The sequence below is a fragment of the Aquarana catesbeiana genome, linkage group LG01, assembly GCF_042186555.1.
Source record: "Aquarana catesbeiana isolate 2022-GZ linkage group LG01, ASM4218655v1, whole genome shotgun sequence".
NCBI lineage: Eukaryota > Metazoa > Chordata > Amphibia > Anura > Ranidae > Aquarana > Aquarana catesbeiana.
In genome coordinates, this window is record NC_133324.1 from 596,531,721 (window position 1) to 596,545,506 (window position 13,786).

Below are 13,786 nucleotides of genomic sequence, written 5' to 3' on the forward strand. Positions count from 1 at the left end.
TGAATAGATACCCAACATGTCAAGCTTTAAAATTATACATGCCCGGGCGTGGCCAAGATGGCGATGTGAGCGGCTGCTTTTCAGAGAGCTCCGCACATCGCTGGTATAATCCGGATCCATCAGCCTCCTAGATCCTCCGGACACATCCCTGCTGTCTCTGAGGGGCTCGCAGACCCTCTGGCTCTTGAGGGGGGAGGATAGTTTCGCTCCGGGGCCGTGATAGGGGCCGTCAGACGTTCCGGCCTACCTCGAGGCACTAGGCCGCAGCCGCGGCCTTTCCTGGCGGGCCGCGCCGCGGTTTGGATGATCCCTGGCGCGATCGGCGCTCCCAGAAAACATCACGGCCCACCACGGGTCTCGGGTGAAGGTTCAAGCCTAGCCACGGCTGCGGAATCGGCTCTGACTTCATCCTCAAGCACCACGAACAGCTAGGTCGCAACCGCAGCCTTTCCTGAGGACCCGAGGCCGCCGGAACAGCTGAGAGGGAGACTGACCCCAGGGATCTGGAGGATCTGGAGGAGGGGAGCTTGGGACAGCTGGGGGTCTCTATCTGGATGGTGGAGCAGGCCCTCGACCATCTCTTCCCCTGACACCCTGGGAGAGACACACTGAAAGTCCCTGTAGGCCTGTGGAAGTCTGAGGACAGCCCTGATCTTACCCAACCTGCAGGTGAGGGGGTAGACTCTCTGGGGGGCATGTACAGCTCTGAATATACTGACTGCATACCCCTGAACCCCCTGATAGACTCCCACAGCCAGCCACTAATTATTGCCCAGATCAGGGCCTTGACAATCTGAATGAGGCGCAGGTCTTCTAGTGCAAAATATAGCAAAGGGGGCAAAAGGTTGGCCTTTCCGCCACAGTTGGACTTCCCTCAGGCGCCCACCTGTCCCACTCCGGAGGCCCATACCATACGCAGCGCACATAGAGCCTCACAGACAAGCATCATGGAGTCGGACGACTCTCGTCCCCCCTGGCTGGCGGACGTCATGTCGGCCATCGCAACTTGCCAATCCACATTAACAACAAAAATAGAGGCTGTTCAGCTGGATATGGGTCTAATCCGTCAAGACATAGACAAAATTAGGTCGCGAGTTACCGAGACGGAACAAAGATTGAGTAACACTGAAGACACCGTGGCGGAACATGGAGCAACACTCCGTACGCTTCAGACCAAAGTAAAGGCCTTAGAATACAGAGCTGAAGATGCGGAGAACAGAAACCGGCGCAATAATCTTCGTATTATCGGTTTACCGGAGGGGGTGGAGGGGAACAACCCTACCTCCTTCATAGAAGGCCTGCTGCGTGACCTCCTACCGGAAGCCCGATGGTCACCCTACTACACAGTCGAGAGGGCACACCATATACCGCCTAAGCCAGGGCCTCCTGGATCCCCTCCTCGCACCTTCATACTCCGTCTCCTTAATTTTAGAGACAGGGATGAAGTTCTTCGTGCCTCCAGAAATGTTGGGGACCTAAGATTTCAGAACACTAAACTGATGATCTTCCTTGACTATTCGGTAGAGACCCAAAAACTCAGGAAATCGTTTGACCAGGTTAAGGCGGCACTGAGATCACGCAACATTCGCTATAGTGTACTCTTCCCTGCTCGCTTGAGGGTCCAGGATGGCGAGACTCGATTTTTCACCACACCGAGGGAGGCCTCTGCCTGGCTGGATTTGCCACAGATCCGTTGGCCGACCAATCGGTATACGCCGAATGTCCTCTTTATTGTTTACTTGTAACAACCTGGGCCCAAGTCTAAATTCACATACGAACTGCTCCATGGATGACTTAGTTTTGTTGCACAGGTTGTGCCCAGTTCATCCCCATGATGTGTTCAGACTTGAGGGAGGTAACTAACTATCCCCTATCAGGAAAACTCTAAGTTAATGCCCCTGCCAAAGCATTTGGTCAGGAGACTGTTGAGCTATGAGGCTTCTTGTTACCTGCATGCCCCCTCGGGGAGCATTGAAGTTCCTGTTCTGGGTATCCTCTTAATGATGGATCGACTTCACTGTGGGGTCGCAATATGATTTACTTCTTCTCTGTTTGACTTTTAATACCTCACAGCCTGTTATAATCCATTAGCGGAGTTCTCACATTCGAAGGGCCGCTTGAACTGTTGCTTGCCCCCCCGTGTGCAATCTAGGGGGGTTGGGCTCGCCTCTTCCACGGACTCCCTGTTGCAGCCTGCGAGCTGAATTGGTTTGGGATTGAAACCCGCCTCAGTTTGGGGGGGTCGGGTGGGGTGTGGGGGGCGGAAAGTTCCCCTAATGGGGCTGTTTTAATTTACGTTAGAAGTTGGACTGTTTTCAGTTTGGTTTTGTTTTCCAATTGTTGTTTTTTTTAAAAAAAATTGACTCATCAGCATTGCAATGTTTTCAGGTATGTCCGTTATGGGTCCGGGGGTCCAGTTCGGGAGCCACGACCTACATTGACCCTAACATTATTATCATTCTGAGTAACCATGTCCTCCCTTAACATCGTTTCCTGGAACACTAGGGGACTGAACTCCCCGGTTAAGCGTTCCCTGGTGTTCCAAATTCCTTAAAGCTTATAACCCACATATATGTGTGCTCCAGGAAATGCATTTAATAGGAAGTAGAGTTCTGGCCCTCAAAAAAACGTGGGTGGGTTATCACTACCACTCTACGCACTCCAGTTTTTCCAGGGGTGTCACTATTCTGATACTGAAATCTCTTCCTTTCCGGCTCCTGGATTTGGCCCTGGACCCCGATGGTCGTCATGTCATCATACATGCTAAAATATACTCTCTAACGTGGACCATTGTGGGTTTATATTTGCCTCCTCCGGCTTCACTGCTGGTGCTCAACCAGATCACCGGCAAGATAGCTGAATTTGCATCTGATAACAATATTATATTGGGTGATTTCAATCTAGTCCCTGATCCGGATCTTGATAGACTGGCGTCTGCGGGATATCACCATCCTGGGTTGACTGAGTGGGCGGACACGTATGGCCTGACTGATGTGTGGAGGTGGAGACACCCCCAGACCAAGGCATACACATGCCACTCGGCCTCTCATAGGACGTTCTCCCGAATAGACTTAGTCTTTGCGGGAAGTCCGGTCCTCCCACGGGTTACAGATATACGAATACTCCCTAGAGGAATCTCTGATCACGCGCCCCTGTTGTTGTCATTGGACCTTTAACTGGGCCCTGTAGACAAGATATGGAGGTTTTGGATTTCAGACACGGCTGTAGACTCTCAATTCAGAGCGGAGCTGCTTGACTTCTGGGTGGTAAATATGGGCTCGGCTGACCCCACAGTTGTCTGGGACGCATTCAAGGCTACGACGAGGGTACATTACCAGACCATTATAGCCAGAGTCCGTGAGGAGCGCAGGGCAGAGTTGGTAAGGGCTGAGAGAGAGGCGAGTAGCGCAGAGATTCTCTTTGTTCGTACCCGGGACCCTATACACTACTCACGTTTACAATTTATGACGTTGGAGGTGGTTCGTCTTCGTACCTCTCTTACCCAGAAAAAAATGTTGGCTCAATCCCAACGGATTTTTGAGCAGGGGGAGCGAGCGGGCCGTTTGTTGGCCTGGCTCTCCAGGGAACAGGCGGGGGGGTGAGCATTTCCCACATCAGAGACCCCTCGGGACAGACAGTCCACACACCGGAAGAGATCAATAGCTGCTTCGTGGAATTCTACAAATCCCTCTACATGTCCAGGGCAGACTATAGGGAGGAGGATCTGGTGGCATACCTAGACAATATTGATATCCCTTATGGTAACATATTGTGATAAGCTTGACGCCCCAATTACATCCTTGGAAATACTCCGGGCACTCAAATCAATGCAGACGGGGAAAACACCGGGACCCGATGGTATCCCTGTAGAATTTTACAAACTATATGCTGCAGAACTAGTAGACAAGCTTCAGGGCCTCTTCTCTGCGTCGACGCGCCTCGAGAAACTCCCGGATACAATGAGTGAAGCGATCATAGTGGTGATCCCCAAGCCCGGGAAGGACCCTACTTTATGCTCCTCGTATTGCCCCATATCCCTCCTGAATGTGGATGGAAAGGTCCTGGCAAAAGTACTGGCCAATAGGCTTAACCTTGTCATCACTGCCCTGATCCACAGGGATCAAACAGGCTTCATGCCCGGGAGAGGTACTGACATCAACATTAGACGTCTTTATACTCATATAGACAGGGCGGATGGGGAGTCCGGAGGGGTGGTGGCCTCACTCGACGCGGAGAAGGCTTTTGATTCCGTCGAGTGGGGCTACTTATGGGAGGTGCTCTCGCGATTTGGGTTTGGCCCGGGCTTCACGAAATGGCTCCGCATGCTATATCATAGTCCTTCGGCCAGAATACGCACCAATGGTTGTCTATCAGAGAAGTTTAAATTGTTTCGGGGTACGAGACAGGGGTGTCCCCTCTCCCCGGGCTTATTTGCCTTGGCGATGGAGCCCCTGGCTATACTGCTGCGGGCTGACCCCGGGGTGAGGGGGCTTCAGGTGGGCCCAATCGAGGAGAAGATTTCGCTGTATGCGGATGACGCTCTGCTCTATTTGGCGGACGCGTCGTCCTCCCTGCAGACTGCACTAGGTCTAATCAACCAATTCGGCGGGTACTCGGGGATCCGTATTAATTGGGATAAGTCGATACTGTTCCCGCTCCATCAGTCGACCCCTAGGATCCCACACACGCAGCTTAAATGGGTAGAGGACTTCAAGTACCTAGGGATCAAGATTAGTAGTAAAGTCCAGGACTATATGGACGATAATCTGCGACCACTTATGACACAGCTAACGGCTAAGTGTGCTTCTTGGCGTTCCCTCCCACTGACCCCGGTTGGCAGAGTAAATCTGCTAAAAACGATTTACCTTCCCAAATACTTATATTTTTTCCGCAACACACCCATCCATATCCCTAGGGCTTTTTTCCAAAGGTTGGAGAGTCTGCTGATACACTTTGTGTGGGCTGGGAGGCCACCCAGGGTGGCCAAGCAGATCCTATATCTCCCATTATCCGGGGGGGGGACTGGCACTACCGAACTTTCAAATTTATTACTGGGCAGCTGTTCTTGTTACGATTCGGTGGTGGTTCTCCCAGCCCGCACAGAATCCTGCTGTTACTCTCGAAGCAGCCATTTTGGGTTCTTTTGCAGCCCTGAGCAACCTTCCGTTTCGTGGACTTCGGGCTAGTCCGTCCATGACAACTCCGATGCGAACCACTGTAAGGGTCTGGCAGGAGGCCAGGAGGATATATGGGAAACCTAGACATATCTCACCTCATATGCCCCTATGGGGCAATCCCATGCTCCCTCACCTTCATAGTATACCAGACCCCTCTATCTGGGCAAAAAAGGGTATTCTCACACTAAAACATATAGTTCAGGATGGTAGGCTTAAGACTTTCCAGGCCCTGAGGCAATCATTTGCTATCCCATCCTCCTTCCAATTTAGATTCTGGCAGCTAAAGCACACTTTTGAAGCTCAGTTCCCTGCCCCCCTTATTTTGGAACCAGACTCCATTGAATGGCTCCTGATTTCTAGCGTGATGGGGAAGCCACTTTCAACGTTATATCTATACCTCACAGTAGAGTATGACACCAAACTAACTAAGACATGGGAAAAATGGAGGGTTGATATCCCTTCCCTGGATGAAGAGGAATGGAAGGAGTGTTTAATTTCCTACATTCCTTCCATGATAGCGGTGAAAGATAGGTTCATACAATTTAAGTTCCTACACAGAGCATACTTCACCCCACAGAGACTGGCGCGCATTTATGATCAAAGGGACCCCAATTGTCAGAGATGTAGGCAGGAGGTGGGCACCTTTTGGCACATGGTCTGGTCCTGTCCCAAACTTAAACCCTTTTGGTCAGCAGTGGCCTCCACATTGAACGATTTTACAAGTTTAAATGTACCGGTTGACCCTCAGATACTATTGCTTAGCCATTTGGAGGATATTGAGGGAGACAGATATAGTAAACTTTGTCTTACCTTCGCATTATATTATGCTAGGCGTGAAATATTAATGGTATGGAAAAAGGCAGAGCCTCCTACTTTGGCATCATGGAAAAGGTCAGTGAACATGGTACTTCCCCTGTATAGATTGACATATGAAAGTAGGCAATGTCCGGGAAAGTTTGATAAGATCTGGTCCTCTTGGGTAGATGCCTCTGGGGTCCCGGAACACCCTCCCCCATAATTATTATGCTATGAAACTGGCTGGAGGACATCCTGTGTCTCTTTGACTACTCTCCCGCTGCCTGTTCCCTCTTGCCCCCCCCTTGCCTTTCCTTCGCTCCCCTTCCCCTCCTCCCACCCTTCCCCTTCCCCCCTTCCCTTCCCCCCTCCTTATCAGGTTGAATTGAAAATGGTTACTTATGTAAGTTTATCTACGATGGTATAATACTATAATGTATTAAGGTGTACTGTTAAGTGATACTTCTGATATTTGCACAATTGGAATATCTGATAGGCAATGACTACAGGTTGAAGGTTGATTTTACTGTCATTTTCCTCTATACTTTGAATGCTTTAAATCATTCTGTAATGTAATGCTGATTTGTTGAATAAAAAATTTTCGGTTAAAAAAAAAAAAAAAAATTATACATGCCCGTGAAGCTTGATGCACTTCGGAAGTCAACGTTTTTCATAGAAGTCCCTATAGGTCATCAGTTTAGAATCAACCATGAATATTGGCTTTAGAAATATTGCATTAACTCTGGCATGCACAGCAATACATGTGTACCACAAACGTTTCTGTACGTAGGCACCCCTGGCGTATAATTCACAAAAGTAAGTGCTGCACTACCAGTCTCTGCAAGTATGTGAGTGAGACATCAGTGCTAGAAATGTAATAGACAAATCAATTAAGATACCAATGTGCTAAAAAATTTTTAATAATAATGAAAGTTGGGCATGAAATCTCATCCTTAATGTTCACTAAATGTTAGACTGTGCCAGTTTATACAGTAAAAGTGACAGTTCATCAAATATGTATGATGTGAGATTTTTGTAAAAAAATAAAGCTTGGGTGATAGCCAAACCTGGAAGTGATGTAATGCACATAACTTCCATGTTTATTTTTGCTCATCTCCCTCCCCTCTGCCCACAGGAGAAACAGCAAAACCCAGGAAAACGTGGTTGAGGGGTAGCATAAAAGAAAAAGGGCACTACCGGGGCCCATGGAAGCGATCAGATGGCCGTACAGTCACTTGATTGCTTTCACCTGACAGTCTTTTCAGATTTACATGCACTAAACCAGCCAGGATTGTGTGTAAACAAAAAAAATCTACTAAAAAAGATTCTAAGCCTTTTGTTTTATTCATTTAAAAAACACCATAAAAGAATAATGATATACATTGCAGTTCTTAAAGTGATTGTAAAGCTTCGATTATTTAAAAAAAACAAACATGTCATACTCATCTCTACTGTGCAGCTCGTTTCGCACAGAGTGGCCCCAAACACTGTCTTCTGGGGTCCCTCGGTGGCTCTTCCCCACATCAGATAACCCCCTAGGAGAAGCACTCTCCCAGGGGGGTTACCTTGCGGATGCACTCCCGAGTCCATAGCAGCCGAATGTATGACTTGGCCCCGCCCACCGGGTCATTGGATTTGATTGACAGCAGCGGAAGCTAATGGCTGCGCTGCTATCAATCTATCCAATCAAGAGCCGAGAACCCCGGGCAGAGGGACAGCACGTCCCCGCTGGGTGAAGTTCCAGGGCTCAGGTAAATAAAGCGGCTGGGCTGGGGGGCCAGTCACTGCCAGGTGTTTTTTCACCTTAATGCAAAAAACACAAGGGTTTACAACCCCTTTAAAAGGTTATGTAAACCATAAGTAAAGGGGAAGAAAAGGGAAGCGCCACCTAAGTGTAGAGGTTAAAAGTTAATTTAATAGCACAAGGATTAAGACTCATTTACAAGTTAATTTAGTATAAAAGGCTCATCAAAAGCAGAAAAAGGGAGGGGGTCATGCCACAGGGTTAGTATGCGGTGTACTAGCTCATTATGCCTTTGCCTTTTTTTTTTTGCGGGTATACAACCGCTTTAATCCCTGTGCTATTCAATGAACTTTTAACCTCTACACTTCCCTTTTCTTGTCTTTGATGCAGAGCTGGCTGTACTGTAAGGATAGCTGCCACCTCCTATCCTTAATTTTCATATGGACACATGTGCATCTACCATATATACTCGAGTATAAGCCATCCCGAGTATAAGCCGAGGCACCTAATCTACCACAAAAAAACTGGGAAAAAAACTTATTGACTCGAGTATAAGCCGAGGGGGAGAAATGCAGCAGCTACTGTAAGTGGAAAAGAGGGTCAACAATGTCCATCTGCAGCTGCATGCCTCAGTGTCCATTGCATGCCTTCCTGTGCCGATCTGCATCGCTTGTGTCCATTGCAGCCTCCCTGTGCCGATCTGCATAACCTCTCTGTGCTGATCTGTATGCCTGCCTGTGCTAATCTCCGTGTCATGCAGTCAGACGGCAGCCATTCCAGTGTACAAAAGCCGCGCCTCCTCCTTGTACTCGTCCGTGATAGGCGGAACACTCAGTTTCCCAGCAGTCATTGTTCAGTGTTCCGCCTATCACAGACATCCACTCAAACTCATCCGTGGGATTAGGATGAGAGGACATCCATGATAGGTGGAACACTGATTCACTGCTGGGAAACTGAGTGTTCCCCTATCACAGACCAGGAGGAGGAGGCGCGGCTTTTGTACACTGGAATGGCTGCTGTCTGACTGCATGACACGCTGATCAGGTAGGCAGACGGCAGTTAGTCGAGTATAAGACGAAGGGGACACTTTCAGCACAAAAAAAAAAATGTGCTGAAAAACTCGGCTTATACTCGAGTATATACCCCTTATGGATTAATGGACTAATCATGGACTGTTTGTGGATTATTTTGTATAATTTACCCTTTTATTCAGCTCCTACGTTGCGCCAGGAAACATTGTATTTTGTCTAAACTAGTTATGTAAACCATAACCCGTGAACTTCTTTTGCTTGGTCCTTTTTGGCGTGCTTGAAACATTTGAAAGCAATTTGATATATATGTTTGATAAGTGGAAAACAATCTGTTGATGCTGCCAAAAATCGAGTGAGCTGATAACTTCCTGTTCTTTATTTCTGAGCTGCACTCTTATCAGTTAAAGTACTAAAATAAGGTACTAACCCTTTTTTGGCTAGAAATGTACATTAATTATTTTCAGACACTATTATACATTAAAAAACATTATTAGAACAATTGGGTAATGTAACTTACATAAGCATCTGAGGCAGCATAGAGTCTCTGCTCATCAGTAAGAGGAAACTTGTCCCAGCTACTACAACGAACTGAGTTATCCTTCAGGAGCTGCTTGCTAAAGAGGTGTTTAACTAAGCCATTCAAACTCCACTTTTCTCTGCATTTAAGCTGCACAAACAGAAAAAAAGAATCCACACATTCATCACAAACTATTTTGTTTTACAATTACAGATTTCATTAAAAAAAAATAAAATATAATAATGGAAAAGCGATTTTGTAGACAACATTTAGAACGGGGCAACAACCTGTAGATTGCGATGTACCAGTAGATCGCGATCTGGGCTTGCTGACCCACCATCCCAGAGCATCAAACAGAGTGCAATGCAGAGGGACTACTTGTAAAGTTGGAGGTGTAGTAGGGAGCAAGGGTCACATAGGCCGATGCCTCTTCTGCAGTGCTGGCTCCCGTCTCATGAGACCAACCGCACGCCACCTCTTATCTCTGTAAAGCAATACACTGGGCATAATAGTATAGGTCTGCTTTCACATTGATGTGCTGCGGTTTAACCACGCTGCAGGTGCAGTGTATTATATCGGGTTAGGTGCACTTTCTGAAAGCGCCCCAAAACTCTTGCATTCAGAAGTTTTGGTGCGCTTTCAGAAAGTGCAACTAACACGCAGAATGTAACAGAAGTCTATGGCAAAGCGCAGTTAACCCAGAAAAGTCGCAGACGCACAGCGCTGTAGCTACGGTGCAGGTAAACTGCATCACATCAGTGTGAAAGCAGCCTTATGGGGGGCTCAGAATAGTAAGGGTTCACATTTATATTTGCAGTTTGGGGGGGGGGGGGTGGTAAAACCTCATAGTTAAGATGTGTTTTTATCACCCCCGCCCAAACCTTACCCCCTATAGCTGTAGTGGCCAGGGGTGTACACATTTCGCAGCTGCAGCAGGAGTTGTATGCCTTGTCATGGCTGCCAAGCATGACCCATTCAAGTTAATGAGGCCACTCTGTAATTGCCCTGCAAACTTGTGAGTACAGCAAACAAGGGGTTAAAGCAGGCAGCATTGTGTTGTTTTCTCACCACCTGCTTTAACCCCTTGGTCCCCACAGAAATATGTAGATGCGGGGCACTCGCAGAGTGGACCCATTTAATTGAATGGGTCGCTAATGGCTGACGGTAGCACCCACCAACAGCAACAGGTGGCCTAATTCCTGTTGCAGCATGTATACACCTCTGGCTGTTGCCTCAGCAGCTAAAGGGGGTAGGGAATGGGGGTAGGGAATAGGGGCAGTAAAACCACGACTCAACCGCAGGGTTTGCCACCCCTACCAGCCCCCCCCAACTTTACACGTGAACGAGCACTAAGGGTGCAGCTACCGAATGCAAATAAGGGCTCATTTACAAGTGCAACAGGCACTGCTGCTCCTAAAGGCTCATTTGCCCCTATATTGTCACTCTACCCCTCTCTTTTCATTGTGGTTATGTCCTAGCTGAACCATTGGTTATTAGCTGTTATCCAATGCACCTTCCAGGAGTATACAGAGCAGCAGGCGGATAATACATCATTTGGAGGCTGGAAAACAATTTTATATAAAACAAAAAAGGTAGCACAACGTACTTTTTTATTGGCCACATCAGTAAGCTCAATAAATCCCTTTAACTTCACATCAGTGTCACTCAGTAGTTTCCATTGATCCCCTTCAATCCCCACACCAACTTTTTTTATAGACTCATCTTCAAGCAGCCTCTTTAGACCTTTAGGAAAACCTGTTCAGAGTAAGAACTGAGTTATAAACATCATCATAAATATCTCAGTCATCATGTTTCAGAAACAAGAACTGACTATATGTGAACCTTGACCTTGCAAAAAAAAAAAAAAACACAACATTCAGTTTAAGGCCTCATTCACACGAGGCGGACTCGGTCCGCCGGCTCAGCGGGAGATCTCTCCGTTGATCTCCGCTGAGCCGGCGGATGACAGGTCCCTCTCTGCTCACTGAGCAGGGAGGGGCTTGTCAGGCGCCGCTGCTGCCTATGGAGGGATCGGATGAAAACGGACAGCATGTCCGTTTTCATCAGATCTCACCCGATCCGATCGCGAAGGATCTGGACGTAGGGCCATCTGTCTGCTTTTTGCAGATCGGACCGGTTTGGATGTCAGCGGACATGTCTCTGCTGACATCCGTCGCTCCATAGGCTAACATGGAGCGCCCGTTCAGGTCCGGTGTCAAAACTGACAGGCGGACCTGAACGGTCCGATCGTGTGAAAGGGGGCTAAAAATAGAAATGAAGGGCAAAAACCTTTGTAAATAAATAAATATTTTTTAAAATAAGTGATCACATAATCTCTGTTCTCAGCTGCATAAAGGTCCATGCACACCTAACGCAGTGGGATGCAGTTGGCTGCACTCCAACTGCATAGAGTCCAAAATCAAGGTAATCCTTATAGCATAGTTCACATTATTGCAGTGCCATGTGCTGCAGTCAAAAAAAAAGTAAGGCATGCTGCAGTTTTTCACAGAGGCAAGCGCACAAAAACGCACTGCAATGCATCACACTACACATAGAAGCCCAGGGAAAGAAATAAAGAAGTGACCTCACAGGGCAAATGCAGATAGAAAATCACGCCTCAATTGCATGTAAATGCGCATTATAAAAACACACATCAAATGCATGCATACATGCAAGGAAAAAACACGCAGTTTCTAATGTGAATGGGCCCTTAGGGGCTTAGAACATTGGAGGTGGAGACTACAGGCGGGTGTCAGCAGAAGGCAGAGAAACAGCAGTACACTGTTTAGCGCAATGATTAGCTGTGCAGGAGGGCATAAAAGGCACAGTCCTGGCCATTGGAGGACAGGCAGGCTATTCTCCCAGCACAGCCAGAAAAGGGACCACTCTGAGATGGATGTCCAGCATGTTCAGTTTGAAATAAGAAAGAAGGGGAACTGGCAGTATCACCAGATATTTCACACAAATATAGCAATGTAAAGAGAACAGGATAATTTATAAACACAAAGTACATGGTACAGCAGACACATATCAGGAATATGAAATGTTGCAGTAATAAAGTTTTCTGCATATATATAATAGTATAGCCTCAACAAAATGTACATACAGTATAGTTAACAAGTTAAACATGGTGTTCACACCACATGTACAGAACATTCAAGCAAACATCTAATTAAAAAAAATGCCAAGATCTCTTTCTGTCCTTCTGGAAAGTGTTAAATACTTGGTTGTAATGTTGACCCTCTCTTGTTTTATTAGATTGAATCACTAATCCAGTAATCAGATGAGTTCTGAAATTTCCCCAGCATTTCTAATTTGTATATTCTTGAGTCAGTGACTCAAAAGGGTTGATTTATTAAGACTGGAGAGTGCAAAATCTGTTGCAACTCTGCATAGAAACCAATCAGCTTCAAGGTTTTTTTGTCAAAGCTGAATTTTGGAACCAGATTTAGTAAATCAATCCCCCAGTATTTAGTCTAACTGGTAAGCATAACTAGCATTTTCAGAAAGTGGTCAGCGATGGCAGCCCCTGTACTTCTTTTATGGCATTGTTACTTGAAGCACTAAACCAAATCTAAGAAGTTGCTGCAGGTATAAAATGCAGGCAACTTGAGCTGCCTGCACACGCTTGTAGCAGCCTCCAAGTCTCTGTGCCTTTAGTATGAAATACAGGTCCATTGTAACAGGCAAACATTTTCAGGTAGTTTCAAGCTTGCCCACCACCAGCTGTCCCTACATCTTTAGCGGCCTAGCACTATAATGGGCTGCCTCACGGGACTTAAGGAAAACAAAGGAGACAATTAAAAATTGGGAAGCTTCATCACTACCAGCAAGTGTTTTCAGCTTCATCATTAGGGCATAACAGCAGGGGCAAGGGGGCAGCTGCATGTAGCATCACCAGATGCCCACTCTTTATACCAGATAGCAGTTTGTTTTAAAGTTCACCTTTACAGAAAAAAATAAATCAATGCACATATTTTTGCAGGAAACAAAACGTGTATTTTTTTCTTGCAGGAGCCTGGAAAGCATTGCACCCAGGATCAGTAGATCACAGTTGCCATCTGGGCTCCTGCAGACATGGCCTCTGGCTTTCAGCCTATATCCCTGTATGGGCTTTCTATTTGAAAGGTGGAGGATGTGTAAGTAGGCTACGAGAGCGCTCATCAACACCCCCCGCAGCCCACTAAAAAGAAGTTGGTACTTGTAGTTTATTCCGTCATAGTTAATCTGTGAATGAATGGCATGCCTGTGTGGGTGGAGCCCTGCACAGCTGTGCAGTTTTTAAAAAGGTGACAGCGGGTGTGGGGAGAACAACCCTTGGGGATGGGGGTGGGAAATCAGGGAGAGAGGGGGCAGGAGCTGGAACAGGTTACATGTTCCACCGTAAATACAGGTGGAACATGTAACACATTGCAAAGGTGAACCTACCCTTTAACATAGTGATTGAGTTGTTTTAAGGTTGAAAAATATTTTATCTATATAACAGACAGAGGCACATGCTGTAAAAAAAAGCAAATGTCCA

General features: G+C 46.9%; 1 protein-coding gene across 1 annotated transcript in view; it reads right to left on the minus strand.

Moving 5' to 3' along the window:
* The window catches only part of WRN (WRN RecQ like helicase), a 248,909-nt gene that overhangs the window by 203,361 nt on the left and 31,762 nt on the right, over nucleotides 1-13,786 (minus strand). The window contains exons 5-6 of the mRNA XM_073598473.1: nucleotides 10,871-11,019; nucleotides 9,265-9,414 (exon numbers count right to left, since the gene is read on the minus strand). Of these exons, the coding sequence (XP_073454574.1) occupies nucleotides 9,265-9,414; nucleotides 10,871-11,019 (299 nt within the window). The remainder of the gene's footprint in view (nucleotides 1-9,264; nucleotides 9,415-10,870; nucleotides 11,020-13,786) is intronic.